The 25738-nt window shown below is 54.0% G+C and overlaps 1 protein-coding gene across 2 annotated transcripts in view; it reads left to right on the top strand.

Annotated features, from left to right (window-relative positions):
- Ttbk1 (tau tubulin kinase 1) overlaps positions 1-25738 on the top strand; it is a 44225-nt gene that overhangs the window by 4862 nt on the left and 13625 nt on the right. For both annotated transcript variants that reach the window (XM_059243902.1, XM_059243901.1), the window contains exons 3-13: positions 3170-3317; positions 3897-3970; positions 4199-4339; positions 5216-5320; positions 5533-5598; positions 6180-6272; positions 6350-6475; positions 8886-9040; positions 11539-11770; positions 11944-12122; positions 14794-15355. In XM_059243902.1, the coding sequence (XP_059099885.1) occupies positions 3170-3317; positions 3897-3970; positions 4199-4339; positions 5216-5320; positions 5533-5598; positions 6180-6272; positions 6350-6475; positions 8886-9040; positions 11539-11770; positions 11944-12122; positions 14794-15355 (1881 nt within the window). The remainder of the gene's footprint in view (positions 1-3169; positions 3318-3896; positions 3971-4198; positions 4340-5215; positions 5321-5532; positions 5599-6179; positions 6273-6349; positions 6476-8885; positions 9041-11538; positions 11771-11943; positions 12123-14793; positions 15356-25738) is intronic.

The following is a 25738-nucleotide window of genomic DNA, read 5'->3' as shown; positions in this document are numbered from 1 at the left end:
AAGAAAAAGACTGTTCACACACACTGAGTTTAGACTAAAGACCTTGTTGTGCTCTGTGGAAGAGCGATGGGAGTGTGCAGGGAGAGAGATGGCAGAGGGAGTGGGGCGGCTGTGGGGGAGGGCGAGTCTGCCAGACCTGGACTGTCCTTAAGGCTGTCTCCTGTTCCTTCCCCTGGAGAGCCAGAGACCAGGTGCCAGATGCAGCCATTTTCGGGCAGGGATGGGACTGATGTAGGAGTGTGGGAACCGGGAATCATGGACCAGAGAGGGGCTGCAGCCAGGAGAACCCGGGTCAGCGATCTAGGAGGAATATTTAAAAACAGGAAGTTGTAAATAAATGTCTTTGTGCTACAAAATAAAATAAAAACAGTAAGTCGTTCTTGAGGGGTGATCCTTGCAAGCAGCATAGCAACAACAGCAATAAAAATCCTAGTGTTTGTGCTGTACCTCTTTAAAGATAACTTATTTGTTTTATGTGCATTGGTATTTTGCCTGCATGTGTATCTGTGTGAGATGTCAGATCTTGGAGTTACAGATGGTTGTGAGCTGTCATGTGGGTGCTGGGAATTGAACCCGGGTCCTCTGGAAGAACACCGGTGCTCTTAACCGCTGAGCCGTCTCTCCAGCCCCTCTGTGCCTTTCTTGTTCTCAGAGGCTGTGAAGGTGTCCTCCGGGGGTTATCTCAGGAACTGATGTTAGATACGGCAGTCACCAGCACACCTGTTTCATAGGTGTGGTCAGCTAACTTGCCAGTTTCATGATCAGAAGACAGGCTGAGGTCTGTCTGCCACATGAACACAATCAGTATAAATATCAGCCCATGTGAGACTTGGGGCCTTAGGGGTGAAAGATCTTTGTGACTTGCTTCAATCCAATTCTCTCTCTCTCTCTCTCTCTCTCTCTCTCTCTCTCTCTCTCTCTCTTTCTCTCTGAGACAGAATTTCTTTGTGTAGTTTTTGGTAACTGTCCTGGATCTCGTTCTGTAGATCAGGCTAGCTTCAATTTCACAGAGATCCGCCTGGCTCTGCCTCCCAAGTGCTGGGATTAAAGGCATGCACCATCACTACCAGCTCAATCCGACTCTCTTATTGAGGAGAAAAAGCAGAGACTCAAAAAGTTTACAAAACCTAGATAACTTTAGGTTGTCCAGAGTGGGACCAAGAGAAGGGTGTCTGTGCCAAATAAACCGAGGCTCTCTTGTGTTGGGTTTCTTCTCTGGTTTAGGGAGGTCCTTTAGCGGGGGTTGGGATCGTTAAAACACACAGAAGCAGGGAAATGGGGCCTGCTAAGGGTCCGAAAGGTGTTCTCTTAAGGGGCTTTGAGCAGGGGTGCCTTGTGACGTTCACAGGCTCTGGGCACTTTTGTCTCATGCCACCTCCTTCTATAACAGGGTACTAAAAATTGCATTTTTATGATGCATTGTTACAGAGAGTAACACATTCATATTCTAGACCGAGTTTTTCTTTTTGGTCTAAAAGTTCATCTTTATCTTTTGGTTGTGAGCCTTGCCTTCAACAGCTGAGCCATCTCTCCAGCCCCACTTTTCATGGATCCTCAAAAATGTGAGGGGCCGCCGGGCGGTGGTGGCGCACGCCTTTAATCCCAGCACTCGGGAGGCAGAGGCAGGCGGATCTCTGTGAGTTCGAGGCCAGCCTGGTCTACCAAGTGAGTTGCAGGAAAGGCGCAAAACTACAGAGAAACCCTGTCTCGAAAAACCAAAAAACAAAAAAAAAAAAAAAAAGAAAAAAAAAAGTGAGGGGCCTAGTCACTGTGGCCAGTGGATGAGAATGCTCTCATGGCAGAGCAGAAGGAAAGGATGCTGGCTGAGTGAATGCCAGCACCCAGACCCCTCCCTAGGGGTGGGGAGAGAAGTAAAGGAGGCCAATAGAGAAGCTGGGGCCCCGGGAAGCGGGGAGCCCGGGAGCAGGCGTTAGGCGTGTTCCCACCAGCAGGGGGTCTGAAGGCTTGAGTGTCAGCATCCACACTTACAGTGCTCAGTGGTCCACATCCCGTAACCTTGGCTCCTACACCGGTAGGTTCTGTCTCCAGCTGATGCAGTTTGGAGAAAATGCAGCCCAGTTATCTACTAGCCGTGTGGCCTAGCCAAAGCATCGCAGGCCCTGGGCCTTGTGACTGTCCCTGTGTGCACCATGGGGAGTCAGGTGATCCTCCTCCCTTGTGCTGCAGAGCCTGGGACCGACTGTGGTGAGGTCTGTGAGCCCCTCACATGCCTACCCTGTCTGTCCTCTGTGCTCACACGCAGCAAGCTGTAGAGGGATGCGGACTAGGTCATTGTCTCTCGAGGCTAGAGCTCCCCGGAGACAGGCCGCTGTCTCTAGAGGCTGGGTCCTTCCCACCTGGTTGTTAGGTTTCTGTTGTCACTAGCTTCCATCAGAGTAAGGTGCTGCCTGCTCCTTCCGCCCTCTGCCCTTTTTCTTTCCGTCATTCCTCCCCTGCCTCAAGAACCTTCACTTTTCCTCACAGTGCTGGCTTCTCTTCTGTCCTTTATTGTTGTGACTATTTTTACATGTATTGAAGTGTGCTGTGGCTTTGTGTGTCATGATGTGTGTGGACGTCAGAGGGTAACATGAGGCAGTTGGCTCTCCTTCCACGTGGGTCCTGGGGATCAAACCCCAGATGTCAGGCTTGGCAGCAAGCGCCTTTACTTGCTAAGCCCCTACCCATGTGTTCCCCCTCTTTCCTTCCCTCTCTCCCCTTCTTTGGAGACAGGGACTCAGATATCCCAGGCTAGCCCTGCTATGTAGCACAGGCTGGTATTGAACCTTTACTCCTTCCCCCAGTGTGCACCACCAGGCCTGGTGGATGTGGTACTGGGATCGAACCTGGGGCTCCTTGTGTGCTAAGCAAGCACTCTACTGACCAAGCTACACCCCTGGCCCTGCCCTCCAGATGACCCACAATCTCTAGAACCCTGTGTCATCAGGGCAGTCTCCATGTCTGCCTGGAGCCATGTGTCTCTTACATTCCGCTCCCATTCAGATACCTGTCCGGTGCCGTGTGTGTGTGTGTGTGTGTGTGTGTGTGTGTGTGTGTGTGTCCTCTCCTTCAAGAGTATCACCTGCCCATCAGTGGAGAATAGAGTCAGCAGAGGTGGGCTGAGGAGCTGTCCAGCTGGATCCCTGAGCACAATTCTTCCCCTCATCCACAGCTGAAAAAGATCGGGGGCGGGGGCTTTGGTGAGATCTACGAGGCCATGGACCTGCTGACCAGGGAGAACGTGGCCCTCAAGGTGGAGTCAGCCCAGCAGCCTAAGCAGGTCCTCAAGATGGAGGTGGCTGTACTCAAAAAGCTTCAAGGTACCACCCTGGGGCTGGGGCTGGGGCTGGGAAGGAAGAGGTGATGGAGCCAGGGGCTGGGAGAACGATGAGATCAGAGGCTTGAGTGAGGAAATGTAACACGGTTGAGGAAGAAGGTGATGGAGCCAGGATCTAAGAAGATGGGACCAGAGGCTAGGAGAGCGACGGGGAGTGATGAGGGAGACTGTTGGTGATGGCCAAGTGAGGTGGGTCGTGGCTTACAGACAACGGTGGCCAGAGCGTTAGAAGGAAGGCGGGGCCGAGGGCGGGAGTTGCAGGGCTGTTACAGAGGCATTCCCGGAACCAGGGCTGGAACAGGATTCGAGAGGGTGCCAGAGGGTGGCTAAATGGTTCCAGGGTCAAAGCACTTCAGATTCTCCGAACCCACATAAGCGCTAGGTGGGCATGGCGCACATACACACCACACACAACAAAGTGTGTGGGGTGTGTGTGTGTGTGTGTGTGTGTGTGTGTGTGTGTACGCTGGGGTGGGGGTAGGGGGGCACACCAGAGCCTGTCTTGGGCTGGTGAGGAGGAAGGAATGGGACTTGGGAGGCCCCCGTTTTTTGTGCCCTTCAGGGAAGGACCACGTGTGCAGGTTCATTGGCTGTGGCAGGAACGAGAAGTTCAACTATGTGGTGATGCAGCTGCAGGTGTGTCCCTGGGACCTGTCCACCTGCCTCTTTCCCCGAGAGCTGGAGTGACTTGGGTGTGGCATGGGGAAGGGAAGCACCGGTCCCTGATGGGGTGGGTAGAGGGTAGGCACGACCCTCTGGGGGCAAGGCTGTCATAGTGGTGGTAGCTGGGATGTGGCAGAGATGAGTCTTCCCCTTCCCTTTCCCGTCCTATCCCATCTCATCCATCTCGCCCACCCTACCCAGGGCCGGAACCTGGCTGACCTGCGCCGCAGCCAGCCGAGGGGCACTTTCACGCTAAGCACCACACTGAGGCTGGGCAAGCAGATCCTGGAGTCCATCGAAGCCATCCACTCCGTGGGCTTCCTGCACCGTGACATCAAGCCGGTGAGCAGTATGCCTGGGTGCTCCTGTGGGGCCTGGCCGCTCCGCTCCAGTGGTTGAACCTCAGGAACCTCTTCTACTTAGACACTTCTTGATCCGCACCAAACCCCATCTCCTCGTTCTCACCTCTTGGCCATGCCAGGCCAAGTGCCCAGCTCTCATCTCTGTCCATTCTACTTCATCTCTCACCCACGACCCTCTGTAGTCCTTCAGTCTAGAGGTGAGGAGGTCAGGGGAGGCCATCTTGGATCTTGGTGCTAGAAAAGGAAAGTAAAATCCTCTCATTTAAAAGGGTAAAGAGGGAAGTGTGTGGGGCTGGAGAGATGGCTCAGAGGTTAAGAGCACTGGCTGCTCTTCCAGAGGTCCTGAGTTCAATTCCCAGCAACCACAAGGTGGCTCACAACCATCTGTAATGAGATCTGGTGCCCTCTTCTGGACTGCAGTCATACATGCTGTATACATAATAAATAAATAAATCTTAAAAAAAAAAAAAAAGAGGGAAGTGTGGGAAGGCTGAGTGGACGGCCCCAGGGCACACAGCAGGAAAGGTGTGGGGCGGCTGATTCTGAGCCGGCAGCCATACCAAGCCTCGCTGCCCCTTTGGGAGCTGAGGATTTAGAGCAGGATGGAGTAGCGCTCGAAGCTGCTGTCACCGGTTCTGTGATTCAGAGAAGCGTCCTCAGCCTTGGACCTTCCCTTCAGTGTCTCTAAATGAGGATAGTCACTCCTGCTCTGTTGCTGAGATACCACGGTCATACTCTCGCGAATCTGGGTGGGTGTAAGAATCCATGGGCTGGGGGCCCTTCAGCGCTGGCATAGCAATACCTTAGTGAGTCTGGGGGTGCTGGACCCCAGCTCACGGCTGCTCTCTTCCCACAGTCCAACTTTGCCATGGGCCGGCTGCCCTCCACCTACAGAAAGTGCTACATGTTGGACTTCGGACTGGCCCGGCAGTACACTAACACTACAGGAGACGTCCGGCCCGTGAGTACCACTAGGCGTCAGGGTGGTGGGGCTCTAAGAATTCTCTGGTATGGCGACATTTCTCCTCGTAGCTGTCTAAGCAGGCTTGGTGTTCTTTTAAGGACCAGTACATCCAACCCTGGGATGACAGCTGGTACCTGGGTGAGGTGGGCAGTCAGTCTTGGTGGTGGTAGGGTTGGCAGTGTGGCTGAGGTGTGGTCTCTTCTTTGCAGCCTCGGAATGTGGCCGGGTTCCGGGGGACTGTTCGCTATGCCTCGGTCAATGCCCACAAGAACCGGGTGAGTGGGTGGCAATGCCTGAGTTAAGGGCTAAGGGCAGAAAGACAAAGCTGGGTATGAAGGGAGCTGTGGATGTCAAGGTGGGGAGAAAAGAATGGAGTATGGGCTGCAGCCTGGAGATGGAGGATGGTGTCCCTGTTGGCTGCCCCGATGTCCTTCTCTTCTGGGCCTCCATTATCTCTCTCCCCACTGAAAAATCCCTTTTTTTTTTTTTTTTGAAGAGACAAAACATACTCAGGCCGGGCGGTGGTGGCACATGCCTTTAATCCCAGCATTTGGGAGGCAGAGCCAGGCGGATCTCTGTGAGTTCAAGGCCAGCCTGGTCTACAGAGTGAGATCCAGGACAGGCACCAACTACACAGAAAAACCCTGTCTTGAAAAAAACCAAAACCAAACCAAACCATACTCAGAACTTTTTACTGTGGTGTCTTTGTGCTGAGGTGTAGGATGAGCCACAGCCTCAGAGAGACCCTAGCGTTGTCTGTCTGGGTCTGGGTGTCAGATGTCCCCAGAAAAGGGCCCACCACCCCTTCCCAGAGGAGGACTTGAGAACTTGAGGTGACTCTCCTCTTCCCTCTCAGGAGATGGGCCGCCACGATGACCTGTGGTCTCTCTTCTACATGTTGGTGGAGTTCGCAGTGGGCCAGCTGCCCTGGAGGAAGATCAAGGACAAGGTGAGGCCCCCACAGCTGGGTAGAAGAGGCGGAGGGGACTAGCTGGGGCCTTACCTCCTGTGTCCGCTCCCCTCCAGGAGCAGGTGGGGATGATCAAGGAGAAGTACGAGCACCGGATGCTCCTGAAGCACATGCCATCCGAGTTCCATCTCTTCCTGGACCACATCGCCAGCCTTGACTACTTCACCAAGCCTGATTACCAGGTGCGACCCCCAGCCTGGGGCACCACTCAGAGGTCACTGGCCCCCAACAGTGACTGCCCCCCACCCCTGTAGCCTGGCATACTTCAATGCCCCTGCATCTGCCCCTTGGACTTCTAACTATACCAAACTGTTCTTGCTCTTGCAAACAGCAGTCACTGCTAAGATTTCTCAAGAGCTGACCCTCCCCAGTATAAGTACTGTTCATGTGTTACCACATTCAAGCTTCAAAATAAGGGTCTGGGGCAGGGGCATGATCATACACATCTTTAATTCTGGCACTTGGGGTGGGGGTGGGGGTGGATGTCTCTGTGAGTTTGAGGACAGCCTGGTCTCTGCTCTGCATAGAGAGTTCCAGGCCAGCTGGGGTACATAGTGAGAGCCTGGGTAGGGGAAGGACCATGATATGATGATGTTTGTCAGCGGAACTCTGCAGGAAGCCAACTGGGATGATTGTTCAGAGATGGGAACCGAGATTAGATAGACATCACGGTTAAGAGCGGGGCTGGGCTCAGACAGTAATACATTGCTTAGTGACGGGGGCAGACTGTCCTTAGTATCTCACTGTATAGCCATTGTAGAGCTCACTTCCCAAACCTGGACAGGCCCTCCCTTCATCAACCCTGTCCTACAGTGTGGCAGACAAGATCAGATAATGATCCAGACAAGAGACGCAGTGCACCTGAGACTCTCAAGCTTCTCCTGGCCTAACATAGCATGCTGTAGCAAATTACAGTTTCTGTTGTTCTTGAGACAGGGTTTCATGTAGACCAGCTGTCCTCAAACTCAATATATAGCTGGAGATAACCTTGAACTTCTGACCCTCCTGCCTCCACCTCCCAAGGGCTGGATTTTAGACATGTAACACCATGTCCCATGTTTTACCGTGCCTGAGACTGAACCCAGAGCTTCCTGCATGCTAAGCAAGCAGACCTTCCACTAACATAACCGCATAACCAACCCCAGTAAACTTCTCTTTTGTAAGTAGAAGGTGTATGTTCTAAAATAGTGATTTAAAAATAATTGGCCAGGTGTGGTGATTCACAGCTGCAATCCCAGAACTCATGAGGCAGAGGCAGGAGCATCACGAATTTGAGGTCAGCCTGGGCTACATAGGGAGACTCTCTCTCAACAACAACAAAGATCGGGGCTAGAGAAATGCTTTATCAGTCAACAGCACATGCTGATTTTGCAGCGGACCCAAGTTCAATTCCCAGCACCATGTCAGGAGTTTCACATCTTCTGGCACCCACAGGCACCTGCATTCATGTGTATAACACCCCCTCACGCACACACACACACAAACATACACATAATTTTTTAAATAAACACAAAAACCAAAATCAAACACATAGTGTTATGTACTGCATAATCATATGACTGATGATACCAGCACCACCACACACTGGGTTAATGTTGTTCTACAATGTCACATGACCAGGTGATAGGAATTTTCCAGCTTCTCAATAACTTCATGGCACCATCCTCATATACATCACTGTGGTGAAGGACACTGACTCCAGGTCTAATGCTCTCCCCATAACTCCATCACCACACCTCATGGGACCTATCATACTGTTGAGGGAATGTAGAGACATATCATCAGTGTTTGCCCAGAAGCCACTCTGGATGAGGCACAGTGCTGCACAGTGAGGGGAATTGGAGAGTGTCAATCACACAGCAGCAGAAATTGAAGCAAGTGGACCCTATCATCAAGTGCCTTCCCTGGGCTCTGAAGAGAGCCAGCCCAATGCTGAATGGCTTGGGCTTCTCAGAGGTCTTGTAGCTACCTGCTACCTCTTGAACCCGACGTCCCAGTTGCTGGTGGAGCTGACCCCAGACTTCTTGTCCTGGCTCAGCCTCATTGAGAGTCCCTTGGTCCACACAGTTATGAACACCTACCTGTTGAGCCCTGGGATGATGGCTAGAGATGTAGAATTGACAGGGAAGCATGTAAGAAGTGATGCAAAATGGATGCTCTGTGCCCAGTGCTGACAGGGGAACTATATAGGAGTGAGTCAGGTGCCAGGAGAGGACTGTGAGAGAGGCACCCATCAGAGGCAGTAGCCTGCAGAGAGTCCTAAGACCATGAGGGAACCCAGTGGTTCAGGGCCACTGATGTGCCTGTTCAGATGACAGAAATGGCAGCAGAGTCTGGAGATTGTCCTCGAAGGACAGGTCTCAGAGGACTAGCACCCATCTGGTGGGGCTTAATTCAAGAGGAGAATCTGCACACTGCTTTATGCTGTGTTTTCATTTAAAGTCAATGAGCACTTCTTCCAGTGCCCCCTCTCGGCCCATCCCTGGCCCGGAAGCCCCCATCTCCCCCCACTGCGATCCTGGCTATTACCCCTTCCACCTGGCCGGCCCTGGGGTCACCCCTCTATCTTCCCGCTGCCCCCATCCGCTGCAGCTGATCATGTCGGTGTTTGAGAACAGCATGAAGGAGCGGGGCATTGCTGAGAATGAGGCCTTTGACTGGGAGAAGGCGGGCACCGACGCCCTCCTGTCCACAAGCACCTCCACCCCACCCCAGCAGAACACCCGGCAGACAGCAGCCATGTTCGGGTGAGTCTGAGTGGGGGCATCGGGGTGGGTGGGGTGGTCAGTGACCCTCACCTGGAGCCGTCACCCCAGAAGCCAGCCCTCTCATCCTCCTTGGACATCCCTAGCTGTATCTTTATGCTGGATGCTTGGCTGTCCTATCACAGTCTACCTTGAACGTAAGCATGGAGTGGGTACCTTCTTCATTTAGAGCTTTTGACTAAGGAAGAAATCCTGGTGGATCAACTTGAACCCCACAGTCTGCCTTTCTCATTGTAAATAACGAACATGTATGTCTTACATCATCCGAACGCTGCCGGGGCTCAGGGAGACATTGGTTCCTGTCTTCACAGGGCCTCAGCCGATGCGGGGAAGTAGTTTCTGAAATGTGGGGCACGTAGAAGGGTACCTGGGGAGGCTCTTGACTAAGAAGCGTTCCCACCTTTACTAGCCAGGATTCTCTAGGGGACCAGAACTGATAGAATGAATGTATTTATTAGAATGACTTATAGGCTGTGATCCAGCTAGTCCAACAATGGCTATCTATCAATGGAAGGTCCAAGAATTAGTAGTTGTTCAGCCCCTGAGGCTGAATGTCTCAGCTGGTCTTCAGTATACATCAGAATCCTGAAGAAGCAGCAAAGAGAGCAAGCTTCCTTCTTCCATGTGCTTTATGTAAGTGGCCAGCAGAAGGCATGCCCAGATTAAAAGTGGATCTTCAGATTTTGAAAGATCTGGATTCAAGGTGTAGCTTTCCACTTTAAAGATCCAGATTAGAAATGGATTTCAAATTATTTAATTAAGAAAACTCCCTTACAGGTGTGCCCAGTCATTTGGGTTTTAGTTAAATGCAGATGTAGTCAAGTTGATAACCAAGAATAGCCGTCACATCACCTAATCCAGGGCCACCTTTGGGAGGGAGGTATCATAGAAATTGCTGGCACACCACGATGGCCCAATTCTGTGCTGAGGCTGCTTGGGGAAGTGCGGTATGATGGTACATACCTACTTCCAGCATTTTTGGAAGGATGAGGCAGGAGGATTATGAGTTTGAGACTAGCCTGGACTACACAGGGAGACCTTATTTTGAAAACAGAGAGGAGCCTGGGAAATGTGGCTCAGTGGATAAAGCACTCAGCCCAGTCATGAGGACCTGAGTTAGGGTTCCCAGAACCCACATAAGGGGACACAGTATTGTGTCCCTGTAATCCGTGTGTCCCTATGGTGAGATGGGGGACAAGGCCAGAAAGCCCCCGGGAAGCTTGCAGCTCAGCCAGCCTGATGCACAGGAGAACCTTACCTCAGTGGATCCTGGGGGCTAGCTGCCAGTCAGTCTAGCTGAAATAGCAAGTTCCAGGTTCATTGAGAGACCTTATCTCAAAAAACAGGGTGAGGGCTAGGTGTGGTGGCACACACTTTTGATCTCAGCACTCAGGAGACAGAGGCAGGCAGATCTCTGAGAATTTGAGACCAGCCTGGTCTACATAGCAAGTTCCAGATCAGCCAGGACTACATAGTAAGACCCTGTCTCAAAAAATAAAACAAACAAATGTGGGGTGGTGGTGGTGCACACCTTTAATCCCAGCACTTGGGAGGCAGAGCCAGGCGAATCTCTGTGAGTTCGAGGCCAGCCTGGTCTACACAGTGAGATCCAAGACGGGCTCCAAAGCTACACAGAGAAACTCTGTCTCGAAAAGAACCAATCAATAAATAAATAAATAAATATGAACAAAAACAAAAACAAAACAAAGTGAAGAACCGTAGAGGAAGACACACCAACCTCTGGCCTCCACATGCATACACACACACACACACACACACACACACACACCCCACAATTATGTCTAAAGATGGAGGAAGACCAACAGCTAAGGTTGTCATCCGACCTCCACATGCACACTGTGTCATATACACTTGTGTACACACACTCACAAAGATAAAAATAAACTAAACAAAAACAGAAAGAAAGTAAATAAAATTTATTAAGGAGCTAACACGTGGAGCTGGAGAGATAGCTTGGCAGTTAAGAACACTGGCTGTTCTTGCAGAGGACCTGGGTTTGATTCCCAGCACCCACATGGTGGTTCACAGTTGTCTGTAACTCCAGAGCAGGGGACCCAGCGCCCTCTTCTGGCTTTCTCAGGCACTGCACACACACGGTGCGCATACATACATGCAGGCAAAACACTCTTACACATAAAAGTAACTACATCTCTTTTAAAAGGTCTCCGGATAAGGAGTATAAAGGGGTGTTTGCAGACTTGTTCCAGGGTCTGAAGGGAGCCAGACACTGACCGCGGGCTGCAGCAAGGGTGAACATGTTCTAGTCCCTGCTGGCCACATTTCCTTGCAGCCCCTGCCAACTTGAGGATGATCTGGTCTCAGAGGCCTTGTGGGTCATGGATGGCAATGGAGTGTCCACTCTGGAGGGTCCCCAGGGCCTGTGCTGGCAGAGAGTAAAGGAGAAAAGAGAGAAGGGCATCCCTGCCAGCCTTACCCATGACTCTCCCTGGCCTCTCCAGAGTGGTCAATGTGACACCGGTGCCCGGGGACCTGCTTCGTGAGAACACTGAGGATGTGCTACAGGGCGAGCACCTGAGTGACCAGGAGAACGCACCCCCGATCCTGCCTGGGAGGCCTCCGGAGGGGTTGGGCCCTAGTCCCCACCTTGTGCCCCACCCTGGGGGTCCCGAGGCTGAAGTGTGGGAGGAGACAGATGTCAACCGCAACAAGCTACGCATCAACATCGGCAAAGTAATTGCCCCCAGGCAGAAGAGTGTGGGCGACCTACCCCGTCTGGGTTCCCAGCCCTTGACCCCATCCTCCCAGTCCACCACCACCCCGCCTCATGTCTCTTCTCCCCTGAGAAAGCCTCTCACCCTTAGCCAGCTTGTCAGCCCCAACTCACAGCATCGCCTCTCCTACAGACCCCCTGCGTGGAGGAAGAGCAGAGTCGGGGAGTAGGGGTCCCCAGCTCCCCAGTGCGTGCCCCCCCAGACTCCCCAACAACTCCAGTACGGTCTCTACGCTACCGAAGGGTCAACAGCCCGGAGTCGGAGAGGCTGTCGACAGCAGCTGATGGGCGGGTAGAGCTGCATGAGAGGAGGTGAGTTCGTAGACGGGTCGGGGTGACAACGGCCCTCTGGTCCCGTACGCCTTCACCAGCGTGGCGGTCTGTGAAAGTTCGTGTATGAGGCAGGAGTTGAGGAACCCTAGAAAGCATGGTGGGGGTGTGCTTGGCCCGGGGTCAGGCTCAACAGAATTGGGGTCAGTCGGTGGCCTGTGGTGGGGTATCCAGAGAGGAGAGAGTGGGACAGGCCAGTTTCTGGGCCCAGGCCTCGGTTCTAGATGACTTTTTCCTAGACAGCGATTCTCGGATGCCTGGGGAGCAGCAGAGATGGGCTGCCTTTGGCCTGCAGACAGAGAGCCGAGAAAGGGGGTTAAAGTGGCTGCTGGTGGCAGGGTGGGACAAGTTTTGGGGGTGTAAGGGGTGTGAATTGAGAGCAGGGGGGACCCAGCAGGAATCTGGCTAATGAGAGGCAGGGGGCGGGGCGCTGAGGGAATTGGCCTTTGGGAAGTTGGAGGAGGGTAAAGTGGCCGTGGGTGGCGTGTAGCTGGCAGGGGTTAGCCGAGTCACCACCTGAGTGGGTGGGACACCAGATCGGGGCATCTGGAGGATGAAATGTCACGAGTTTTCCTTTGCTCCATAGTAGACCAGGGCCTTCTGTGCACTAGGAAAGGGAAAGGAGGCCCATTCGGCCATGCAGGAAGAGGGCAGCCTTTCCGATACTCACTCAGTATCTTTCCTAATGACCTGCACCAGCCATGGCCCCTCCCCGGACCCTGCCCTAAACTGTCCTAACCTCCCAGATGAACACAGTGCCAGTCTGGGAGCTAGACAAACCACAGGCAGAGCTGGGTCCCTGGGTGTGTGACAGCTCACTCACTTACCTGGGCTGTCCTGCCGGGCGCCAGACACCTCATCTCCACCCATGGCAGCATGGGGTCCCTTGGTAGAGAGGGTTCTGGACACGGAGAAGTAAGGAAGGGATATGACTGGAGACGAGAGGGGCAAGTGTCCCGAGCAAGACAGTTTTGAAGAGCTGCCAGCTCAGCAGGAACTTTGAGCAAGTCGGTTCGGGTCACAGGAAGCACCCCTTCAGGAGTGGCAGGAAGGGGTGGGCTGGAGAGAGTGTCTGTTACAGAAGGTTCAGGATGTCACAGGCAGGGAAGGGGTAGGATGGCTTGGTGGCACTTGGGGCACAAGAAAGTGTGGAGCAGACGAGGCTGGGGTGTCCCAGCTCTGTCTCTGTCTGTCTGTCTGTCTGTCTGTCTCTCTCTCTCTCTCTCTGTCTCTCTGTCTCTGTCTGCCTCTCTCTCTCTGTCTGTCTCTGTCTCTCTGTCTCTCTGTCTCTGTCTCTCTCTGTCTCTGTCTCTCTCTGTCTCTGTCTCTGTCTCTCTCTCTGTCTCTGTCTCTCTGTCTCTCTCTCTCGTCCTCTACACACGCAGGGACGTGCACACACAGCTCACCTTCCGTATCGTTACCTTCTGTCCTTCATGTCCCTCAGAACAAACTGCTCTCAGGAAAAGAATGTGATCAGCCATTTGCAGGGAGTCCCGGGGCAGCCTCCGTCAATGGTGTTTTATTCTAAGTCTTACTAACAAATCGATACAAATACGGTGTAGAGTGGGATCGGGCGGTGCCTGCGCAGGCTGGACGGGATCTTTTAGAAGCGCTAACGGGAATCCGCTCCACACATCTTCCCTCTGCAGCTGAGTCACTGAACGCTGCCCCTGCCCGGAGCCCAGATCCCAGAGGAGTTAGGCCTGGTTTTCCTGGCGTTCTGGGGTCAGGAGCCAACACTTCCTCCACATGTACCATCTTCTTTTACCACACACACACAACCATACCGTATGAGAAGCACCCTCCCTGTGGGGTTGGCACCATGCCAAACAGATGTTCCGGGTGTTGGGTAGGAGTCAGAGGCATAGTTCAAGGTGACGACGGAAGATGTCCCAGGCAGGATCCATGCCCTGAGGTCAAAGGTTAGAGGAACCCAGGCCCTGCCAGGCAAAGGTCACAGTCTATCTGTAAGGAAGACAGATACACCAGCAGATCTGAGGTCCATGGTGTGGTGGGGGCTCAGGGTGCCTTGTGGGGGCAAGTAACTGTCCGTGCAGGAAGGGGAGGGTTCACTCCAGGAAGTGCTTCAGAGTAGGGTCGGAGAGCAGAGGATGGAGGCACTGGCTGTGGGGGTGAGGGTGGACAGTTAAGGAGAAGTGGGTGATCTCAGATAGACCTGGTTAGGGAAAGAGAGGCCCTGGGTACAGGCTAAGGAGTGCAGACTCTGACTTGCGGCTGGGGACTGCAAGGCCCAGCCTACCTGGGGTTAAAAGCACCAGCTGGGCAGGACCCGAGGGTGTCAGTAGTGGAGCTAGAAGCCATCTGTAAACTCAAGAGCCAGCTGGTACGTTTGCCCTGGATGCAGCGGGAGGGAGCCACAGATGGAGCGTAAGTACCTGCTGAGTGTTGGAAGGACTAGCTTCCCTGGAGTAGCCCAGAGGAGAGGGATGGACTTGTTTTCTGCATGCTCGTGTGCCTGGGATATGGTGAGCATCAAGGAATACTTGTTGAATGAATGCATGGTAGGTGGATGGATAACTGAAGTGTTTCTTAGAAAGCCATGTTGCAGGAGTCACACCCTACCCTGCCCCTGGCTTGATGTCCTTGGGACTTCAGAGGCCGGCACTGAGCTCCATTCGGGTGGCTCTTGCAGGTCACGGATGGATTTGCCTGGCTCACCGTCACGACAGGCCTGCTCCTCACAGCCAGCTCAGATGTTGTCAGTGGACACAGGCCATGCTGACAGGCAGGCTAGCGGCCGGATGGACGTGTCAGCCTCTGTGGAGCAGGAGGCCTTGAGCAACGCCTTCCGCTCGGTGCCACTGGCTGAGGAGGAAGACTTTGACAGTAAGGAATGGGTCATTATTGACAAGGAGACGGAGCTGAAGGACTTCCCTCCTGGGGCTGAGCCGAGCACGTCAGGAACCACGGACGAGGAACCCGAGGAGCTGCGGCCTTTGCCTGAGGAGGGTGAGGAAAGGAGACGTCTGGGGACAGAGCCCGCTGTCAGGCCCCGAGGGCGTGGCATGCAGACGCTGGCAGAGGAGGACCTGCGGCAGATGCTGCCCCAGCCTGCACCACCTCAGCTGAGTCAGGGTGATGGCCGATCAGAGACATCACAGCCACCCACGCCTGGCAGCCTTTCCCACTCACCCCTGCACTCGGGACCCCGCCCTCGACGGAGAGAGTCGGACCCCACAGGCCCTCAGAGACAGGTAAGACTGGGCTTGTGTATGACTTTCCTATCCTGAGACCCCCAGAGTTCTGCAGGCAGGCCTTGTGTGCCCCATTGTGGCCCCCCTGGCCTAGGAACCTGGCAGTGACAGGGCCATGGTGGAGACAGCCAGGTATGAAGGGTCCACACCATGTGTGGAGACAGCCAGGTATGAAGGGTCCACACCATGTGTGGAGACAGACAGGTATGAAGGGTCCACACCATGTGTGGACAGACAGGCTTAGGTTGTGGGATAAGTCTTGCATTGTGAAGAGTACAGCTAGGTGACAAAGCAGGATAAAGGCCCCCTGGGCCCCAGGGACAGCCTACAAAGGCCTTGTGGTGTCAGGCAGTCTTCAGCACAGTACCATGAGGGTGTGAAGCAGGTCCTGGGGCTGTCACGGAAGCTCTGGCACCACACTGAAGGGATGGGACTGACCCTGAAGGCGTGGTAGCCCACTGAAGACTTTTACATAGTATGGCACTGTGGTGGCTTTGAGGCTGCTGAGCAATCCCTTGGGCTGCTTTGTAGAAAATGAATTGAGGGGCTGGAGAGATGGCTCAGAGGTTAAGAGCACTGACTGCTCTTTCAGAGGTCCTGAGTTCAATTCCCAGCAACCACATGGTGGCTCACAACCATCTGTAATGAGATCTGGTGCCCTCTTCTGGCCTGCAGACATACAGAACATTGCATACATAATAAATAAATAAATAAATCTTAAAAAAAAAAAAAAAGAAAATGAATCGAAAGGGTAAAAGGTTAGAAGCAGGAAGGCCAGGTATCCTCAGTGGCAGGAGTCCCCTGGTGGCCTGTGTAGACTGTGACATGGGGCAAGGTGGATGGATGGAGAACAGAAAGGCTGTGATGGAGGGCAGGTTGGGGGTGACAATATCTTACTAGATGCCCGGGCTTCTGATGGCAACAATGCTGAGTGGCTTTGTGTGTGTGGATTCAGATTGGGCACAGTGACCTCTTGATATCTGAAGGATGACCATGCTGTGTTACCCGTTGCTCAGGAGAGAGATATCACCTGAACTCATAGGAACCATAGGAATGGGTGCTGTCACCCACATGTAGGGTGGGGGGTCCAAGAGCTGGGGCAGTAGCTAGGAAATGCTCACATATAGAGGAGCAAGAGAAAAGGGAGTCCTTAATCCTGACCAGAGGAACCAGAACGTGGAAGAAGAAATAGGGAGAGAGGTGAGCAAAATCAGGATGGGATATGACTGATGGTAGCCAGGGAAGACTCCGGACAGGAAAGCATGGACAAAGCCCTGGGTTCGATTCCCAGTGCCACATAAAACTCCTGTAATTCCAGTACTTGGGAGGTAGGGGCAGGAAGATTGGCAGGTCAAGGTCATCCTAAGCTGCATAGTGAGTTCACAAGAATAGACATGTTGGGAGCCCTGTCTGGCTTCAGTGTCTCCTCCTTCTCTCTTCTTCTTCTTCCTCCTCCTCCTTCTCTTCCTCTTGGTGTTTTGAGACAGGGTCCCACTGTGTGGCCCGGGCTGGTTTCCAGTCCTTTTGACAGCCTTCAGAGCGTATGAGGTTACAGGCCCACACAACTCTACCTGGTTTAGAGGAATAGGCTGAAGAAGCAGGGTGGGAGGGTAAAGGATTTGGAAATGCTGAGGATCTGAAGCATGGCTCATGGTGGCAACGGTGGTTGGTGTGTGTGTGTGTGTGTGTGTGTGTGTGTGTGTGTGTGTGTGTGTGTGTCATGTTTCCTGTTAAGGACAACCCTGTCAGAATAGGTTTGCAGCCACTGTTCTGGCCAAGCTTCTCTTTATGGCATGCCAGCTGACCTCTGACTGAGCAGTGAACATCATCTCTTACACAGTCTCAGGGCCTGAGGCTTGTTCTACTTGGTGGTCTTATGTTGGAGCTTTGTGTGGTGCCTAGGTACAGCCTAGGAACCAGCTCTGCCGTGCACTCCGGTTGGGAGGTCTGGCCTGGGACAGCATGGGTGCCTCGGAGAGGGCAGCTCTGGGGAGGAGTGCATTGGGCCTTGCTCATGTCAGGAGAACCTTTCTAGAAGTGATGCTCTGGTTCACAGTCTGGAGAATATCTGGCTTTGCCTTGTACTTGGAAATAGTGAGACCCCAGCCGCCCGATGTGGAGGCTTCGCTCTGGCAGTATGCGGGCTGGTATGATCAGGCCATGACCAATGTTCCCACAAACGGCTGTGGGGAAGGAGGGGACAAACAAGATGTTCTCAGGACTTCTCACTCCCTGTTCTTCCTAATCAGCACCTCCGAACATTTGTTATCTGCCAGGTGGCAGAGATACCAAAGGGACAGGCACAGGGGACGGGCTCCCAGGAAACGCAGAGTTGGGGCGTAGACCGTGGTGCTGGAGGGGAGGAAAACACGGATAAAATCGGCTCTCTTTTCTGTTGTTCCTTCCTGGTCTCTGTGGGCTGGCCACTGTCTCCTTCCGGGCCTCAGACCAAGAGAGCGAAGCTTCCCCTCAGGTTGGGCTCTCCTGTGGATGCTTTGTACATCCTAGGTGTCATGCTAACACTGGGGAACTCCTTCAGGACCGGGGACAGGCCTATTGTGCAGTCATGGTGTATAACATGGACAGGGAAGTGAGCTGTGTCTGTGGGGTAAGGGGAGGGGGAGGTGTTTGCCAGCCTCAGTTTCCCCACACTGTGCAGAATTGAGGTGGCTTAACATTCTAAATTACGTGTGTGCTTGTCTGAGCCCACTGATCTTGAGTGTGCATTGTTTGTGGGTGTGGACGGATGTGCACATGTCATTGCATCTGGGAGCTCGTGGGGGAACCAGAGCAGGGAGGACAATGAGGGAAATGACAGAGATGGCAGCCAGTGCGGGACACGCACTTGCGGACTTCCGTGAACGGTCCTCATAGCAACACTACATGCTGGCAGCCTTGGCTTACAAGTTGGGGAAAGAGCCTCAAAGTCGTAACCTGAAATAAATGAGCAGGCTTTTTGGCTGGAGCCGCTAAATGGTCAAGCTGGGACATGACACCAGGCAGCTGGGTCAGGGTCTCCGCCTGGGAGCCCAGTCTAAGGCGTGCGTGTCTAACATGTAGAGAAGCCAATGCAGGTCAGAGAAGCAGACGGTCTGCGCAGGGTCAGAGTGCCTGGAGCATCTGAATGTGTATGTGTGCACGCACATGCCTGGCACACCAGCTGGCTGGCCTCATTGGCAGATGTGCCCGCAGGCATGTCCATAGTGCCTTTGGGTGCCTACGGGTGAGACAGATGGGACAGGACACGTGCTGTATGTATTTCAGGACATCAGGGTGAGGCAAGCCCTTCATTCTCCAAGGCACAGGGAGCAAACTGGACTGGCGTGTGCTCACTTGGTAATGTTGCGGGGCACGGGGCGCTTTGGGCTAGGCTGGGGCTGCGTGCTTTGTTACACGTTGCAATAAACCTGTGAGATTCCTCTCCATTCCTGGATGACTAGAAAGAACACCCCCACCCCATCCTCCACCACCTTTCTTCCGGGAATCCCTCCTAGACCTGGTGTGGCAGGCTCTGAGTCTGATGTGTGAACTGTCCCTGCAGAAGTCATTACCACATGAACGCAGTAACCAACAGCTGTGGGAGCGGATGTGGAGCTAGGCGTTGGCTTGTTCCTTGGTGTGCATAGCGTGGATATGGGAACACCTGGCTCCCTCCAGGTGCAAATTGGCAGGAGCCAAGGAGACAGCTCAGCTTGGACAGAGGGAATGCAGAGGGAATGATTTGGGGTTGACTGTGTCTTGTCTAGATGCTGGAGGTCAATAGCACAGCAGGCTAGCATACCTTAACCACACAGATGTCTGCTGCAAAGTCACTAAAACGCTGCCTTGTTAGGAGCTGGCCAGTGTGCTGGGCCTGGGAACAAAGATGAGCAAGGCCTCCTTCTCAGTCCTCAGGGCAGATCTTGCAGTCCAGAGGAGTGGGCCGGGAGGACGGGCTGGAAGATGGGCACTCACAGTTAGGACCATCAGGAGAAGGAAGAACTTTCATCTGCTCTAGGGACTTATGAGGGAAGCTGGGGTGTCCTCACAAAGGTGACTTCACACTGGGTATTGAGGACGAGTGAGTGGTCACAAGTGATGCCTGGCCTGGAGCAGGCAGGGCACATGCTGGGATCCAGTTTCAGCTCCTAAGGCCTCTTGGATGGGGAATAAACTCTGACTGGGTATTGTACTCAAGACACCCACACATGCCGTGAGAGGAGCCTCTGGGCGTCTGGGCCCCATCTCACTGTAAACAGAAAATAAGGAGCCCAAACTTGGCCCCCAAAGAAGCTGACGGAGGAAAGAAACTATGTGGTGTGGAGCAGATGATGTTGTTAAAGTCTTCCCCCTGTCCCCTCCCCGAAGGGGGTCTCTTGTGACCCCCCCTTTCTGACACCAGCAATGCATGCTGGAGCTGGCTGGCCCCAGTCCCTTCCCGATTTGCCCCTTCATTCCCCTAGAGCTGGCCCAGCCAGTCCTCAGCCGCAGGGAGAGCGAGGGACAAGGAGAGACCAAGTCTGCAGACACCAGGCTACCATGTCCATCCCCATGTGCTTGGGAAGTGTCCCCTGTGTCCCTGGGGACAGGAGGGCACAAAGAGGGATTCTTAGGGCCACCACTAATTTGTAGCCCCCCTCCCCCAGCTCAGCAACCCTCTGGGCTTGTCATTCTGAAGAGTGTCTTTGAAGGGCTCCTGAACACACAGTCCCTCACTGCTGTAAGTGTCCTGCATATCTGGTCCTCAAACCTGAGGAGGTGGCAGCCACTTTTACCCCATTTTACAGGGGAAGAACTTGAGGCACAGAGAACTGAGGTCAAGGGTCACCCTGCAGTAAGTGATAGAAAGTTGGGGTTAAGACATCTTTGGTTTGGTGCTGGGGGTGATGCCCCGTGCATGTAATGCCAGCGCTTGGAAGGCAGACCCAGGAGGATTGCCAAGAGTTAGAGACCAGCCTGGGCTACATAGTGAGTTTTAGGCCAGTGTGGGGTACAGAGTGAAACCCTATCTCAAAACAAAACAAAAAAACCTCAAAAGCTCTGCTGGTAGAGGGCTTGCCCAGCAAGCACAGGGCCCTGAGCTCCATCCCCCAAACTGCAAAACAAACAAAACACTCTCTTGACTTCTTGCAAATAAGTGTGAGTACTTGGACTCCAGAGTTCATCCACTGTCCCCTAGACTCCTGACACCTCCCGACACCTCCTGTAAGGAGGCTGAGGGTGCCAAGGAGGGGGGAGCTTGATGTTTTAGATCTCATGAGGCGGGCTGGGGGTCATAGCTCACTGACAGAGCACTTGCTAGGCAAGCAGGAGACCCCGATTCAAGCTCCAGCACCGCAAATATGTTAAAAATGATCTGGAGGAGTGTGGGGTGTGGCTGGGTTAGGAAGGGTGGCGGCACTTGGCTAAGAGACCCAACAAAAGGGCCTTCCTGACTGGAAGGTTCCAGCCCAGAAGGCTTCCCGGAGGAGGTGAGTGATCAAGGTCTCTCACCCAGAGACCGTGCTGTGAGAGGAGGAGGCGGGCAGGGCGCTGGCAGTTCCGAGGCTGGACCTTGGGTGGGCAGCCTGCGCCCCCTCCTCCAGCGCCCTCCGCCCTCTGCCAGGGACGCCGGTGCCGCGGGGGCTGTGAGCGGTGGGTGGTCCCCGAGAAGAGCTGTCCAGTCTGTGCCTGATGCCTCTTTTCCCTCCACTCTCTTGGTCTCTTTCAGTTGGAGGAGGACAGACTCTCGGGGCACTCCCTCCCGCGGTACAGCCCCCTGCGACGACTGGCGTCCTCCGTGTTCTCCTCCTCCACGCTGGAGACGGAGCACTACCCTCACCCCGGCGGCGGCGGCTCCTCGGGCTCCTCCGGTTCCCTCATTCAGCGCAGCCGCTCGGCCGAGAGCAGCCCCGTGCGTGCTCCCCACCGGCGCCACGCGCCCCTGGCCGCCGGCAACCACAGACTCGTGCCCTCGGTGCTCCGCATCTCGCGGTCCCAGCTGCAGCAGGTGTGGGCGCGGTTCACCCACAAGACCTAGGCTGGGCCCCCCCCCCTCCTGGAGGGGGCAGGTGGGGGGGGCTGGGGAGCAGACAGAGACCATGGTTCCTTCCCAGGACGCAATAATCACAGGCCGCACAGCCCATCCCACCCACGTGCAATACGCCCCCCTAGAAGGCTGGCCCGAGATACTGTAAAACTGCCGCCCCACCAGAGGCTCTGTCCCCAGAGACTCTGTCCCGGGTGGGCTCCTTTGCTAGGGGCCAGCCAAAATGGTGCAGGGAGGGGGTGGTGTGCTGGCGCAGTTGGAAAGGACAGGGGCCCTGAGATGGAGCTACCAGCAGCTCCGGAGTCCAGGGGAAACCAAGGTGTGGGGGAACAGTCTGGCTGTGGGGTCAGGTTCTGTTTACTCTGTAGTGTCTTGGTGGGGCTGGGTCGGATCCACCCTGACGGGTTGTTGGGACTCGAACCTCTGCTGATGTGCGTCTGTGTCTGTCTAGTTGATCTGGGCTAGGAGTGTGATGCAGGCTGGTCAAACCTGGCTGGGGGTGTGGTGAGAGAGTGTCTATACTCAGTGGTGGGGAGTGGACGGCCCTGTGACCTAGTGAACATTTCCCATGCCACCACCACCAAGGTCAGAGACCCTTTCCTTCCACATCCACACCATCCCCAAGACCCTTCTGTGTCACTGCCTGAGAGGCCTGACTGGCTTGTCTTCAGGAGCTGGGGATGGATAGAGGGGTTCCCAAGGACCAACCTGCAGGCAATATGGAGAATGTGGTAAAGGAGCCAGGACCCGACAGATCCTGGGCACAGGGACATCTTGTCTCAGAACAAGTCCCAGACAGACAGCTCAGATCTGCCACTCTCAGGGGCTCTCCCTGGAGGTCCCTGGGTGTGGTGCAGACAGGACACAAGGTAGGAAGGCCAGAAGAGGACCTAGACACTGCTGGGAGTGTACCCTACGGTCCCTTCCCCTTCTGCCCACTTCTCAGTTCCCCAACCTGTCACTGCAGGGACCCCACTCTTTCCTCTCTTCATCCCTGCCCATGCCAGCCAGCAAGGCTTAGGGCGTGGTGGTGAGGAGGCTGCCAGGAAGGCTGGTGATGGGGGAGGGGAGGAGGCTAGAGAGTTTGCAGACCATGTGTTTTGGTGAGCTTGGGGGAATACATGTGTCGTACCCATGTGAGCGTGCTAATCCGTGACTGTACACACAGCAGGGCTGTCAGGGGTGAATGCTCAGGCTGTGTCGGGCACAATTCCAGAGAATGCTACTTATGTAGACCCTGGTATGACCAGCACCTACTGCAGTTACACGGTGCTGCAGCTGTGTGTGTGTGTGTGTGTGTGTGTGTGTGTGTGTGTGTGTGTGTCGTCTTCAGTAGCTTCCTAGGTCCCTATTTTTGCTCTGCTATTTATGCATTTCCCTCTGACCTCTGTTTCCTCCCCACCCTGTGGTCCATCAACTTCCTCAAATATCCCTGATTTTAGTAGAGGTCTTAGGGCTCCTGGACCAATATGGGGATGCTTTATATCTAGTGGCCAGGAGCCAAGCTATCCACATGTGCACATGACCAACTTACTTCTCTAAAACTTTCTTTTTCTTTTTTTCTTTTTTTAACACTAATGCCTGGGCCAAGAGCATCTCTTCCATGTAGCAACCAAAGCCAGACCCCAGTTCTAACCATATGCCCTTCTCAAGCCAGGCTGCTCACTTTGGAATGTCCTCCATCCCAGGGCTCTCTTGCCCTCTGGGCTGTTCTAGATGGCTCTGCCTTCTGCCCAGGCAGGAGTTGTGGGAGGGAGTCCGTGGAGACTCCTTGAGAAAGAACAGAACACATAGCACAAGGTGAGGGGCGGGGCTACACAGCAGCCCCGCCCTGCTTCCAGCACTGCCCCCTCCCCTTACCCTCTGCCCTCCTCTCCCATGTGACAGCAGCAGGGGTCCTCTGTTCATCTGCTCCATAAGTCAGCCGTGCTGGGGTTCCATGACACCAAGTACTTTGCTATCTGGCATTCCTTTCCAGAGTGTTCCACCACCAGACCTGAGCAGAGTTCCACCTCAGTGGCCAGAATTGTCCCTGAGGTGTTCTGAGATCCCCAAGTGCCTTAATGCTTAGTCAAAGATAATGGCACTGGCTTGAGCCTCAGTTTTAGCATTATATTCATATAATTATTCCCCAAGCTTATCGGGATGGGGGAATCTGTCCCCCACCTCTCAGTCACAAAGGACAACACTCAAAATGCCTGGCCCTCCAGAAGGCATCCTTTTGCATTGGCCTCTGTGGTGGAGGAATTTGTAAGCCCACCGGAAGTGATCTTGACAGACTGTGTCTTTGGGGTGGGGCTGCTCTGACTATTTCAAACTGCTCAAGTCTCCTCTAAGCCACTGTGTTAGACCGTGGTCATGTGGAACTGGATGGAGCTCTGCGTGGTTTGGGGCTGAGTCTCCGTGTGTAGGGCTAGGAGGAGCCTGTAGTGGTATCAGTCGCTTTTCCTCTGAGAATTTCCCAGAGAACAGAGCATATTTGGTGTGTGCCAGGGGGAGGTGCACAGCTTCTCCAAAGCCAGCTTTGCCAGTGGGCAGCCCTCTTGGTCATGCTTAAAGCATGGTGTTTTCATACTTGGTACCCACACCCTGCATATAGTGGTGTTTTCGGGTGCTCTGTAGTTCATCCTGTCACTGGCACACAGTGCTTCCTGTGTGCTAGGCCATGATCTGGGCACCTGACAAAATTAACTCACTTGAACCCCATACTAACCTATGAGATAATCTCAATGCTACTGCATTTCATAGGTTAACCAGATACTCCCTTTACAAGAACATAAATTAATAGAAAAGCCACTGAGGCTGAGTAACTGAGCTCTCGTTCCACAGGAATCTCTAGATATTTTGGTCTGGGTGTTGTTTTCCTGCTGGTCCCCTCCAGCAGGAAGAGGAGGGTTGTCTCTGAACCATCCTGTCCTGTCCCAATCTCTCCTTGGCATGGCATTGCATCCAGATATGAGGCACCCCAGAGCACTGGGGTCAGTTGAATTGGCTGGACTCTGTCTTGGTCCTATGACCACCCCCTTGGTCCCACATTGCCCCAAGTATTGTACAGCAGCGCTGAAGATTAGGTGGGCAAAGATACCGTAAGAAAGCAGGCACCTGGACCAGCGCTGAAGATTAGGTGGGCAGACAAAGATACCGTAAGAAAGCAGGCACCTGGACCAGCGCTGAAGATTAGGTGGGCAGACAAAGATACCGTAAGAAAGCAGGCACCTGGACCCGAGTTTAGTCCCCCTGGAGGATCTGAGGGGTCAGGCCCAGCAGAACTCCGCATCACTTGCTGAGCACTGACAGGAGACTTTGATAGGGTGTCACCAACTCATACAGGAGGCCAAACAGTGCCAGTCAATTTACCATAAAGGAACCCCCCACTCCAGTCGCTCTGCTCAGCTCAGCCCGTTGTTACCACTGTCTTCCAATTTTTAATGTGAACTCTCCAAATTTTTAATTATCGGACACACACACACACACACACACACACACACACGCACGCACGCACGCACACAGCAGTTTCTGGGAAGAGCTGGTGACCTGACTTCGGTGGCCCTGAGGACTCCTCGCTGCCTCCTCTGTCCAGGGCTGCAGCTCTCAAAGCAAGGCCATTCTTCAGCAGGCACGCAGGCAGCCACTTAGAAAGCTAGCTGCTGAGCTAGAGGGGTGTGGTGGTGGTGGTGGTGGTGGTGGTGGTGGTGTGTGTGTGTGAGCGTGTGTGTGTGTGTGTGTGTGTGTGTGTGTGTGTGTGTGTGCTAGTGTGCATGTCACCGGGGTGAGCTCAGTGTGTGAAGCCATTGGGTTTTTTCATTGTGAGTGGAGCAGAACTGTCTGATAGGGCCAGTGTTTTCTCAGTGGGAGAGGGTGTCCTGAGGACTGTAGGCCAGTGAAAAATGCTGTATTAAATTCTTCGTAATCAAGACATACCCCATACACTCAAGGCAGCTTGGGCCACAGCAATAACCACTCAGCATTCATCCCAACAACTAACCCTGAGCCCAATAACCAATCTCTCTCGGCATTTCTAGTTAGAGGAAAACCAGACCCAGCCCTTCCCAGTGGGTTGTGGGGTGGCACCTCTGAGCCAGGCTGGTCCCAGCACCCTCCTTCCTGCCTCTGTCCTCTGCCCTGTCTTGGTCTCTTTTTCTGGGGCAGGGTGGTGCTGTCTGTTGAGACAGGGGTGGGGGAGCCTGGGCCACTGAGGAGGACAGAGGGGGCTGTGTCAGTGTTAATGGGTGGTTTGGGGAGAAACCATGCTTGGGAGGGATGTGGTTCCCATTGGAGGTTGGGATGCTCTGTTGGGGTTGGGGACACAGATGATGTGTTCTCCGCTGTCCTTGAGTTGATGTGGCAATTGGGGTGCAAGTGTACACATCTAAGGG

This window comes from Peromyscus eremicus, chromosome 16_21, assembly GCF_949786415.1.
Source record: "Peromyscus eremicus chromosome 16_21, PerEre_H2_v1, whole genome shotgun sequence".
Taxonomy (NCBI): Eukaryota; Metazoa; Chordata; class Mammalia; order Rodentia; family Cricetidae; genus Peromyscus; species Peromyscus eremicus.
This window is presented reverse-complemented; position numbering and strand designations above follow the sequence as displayed.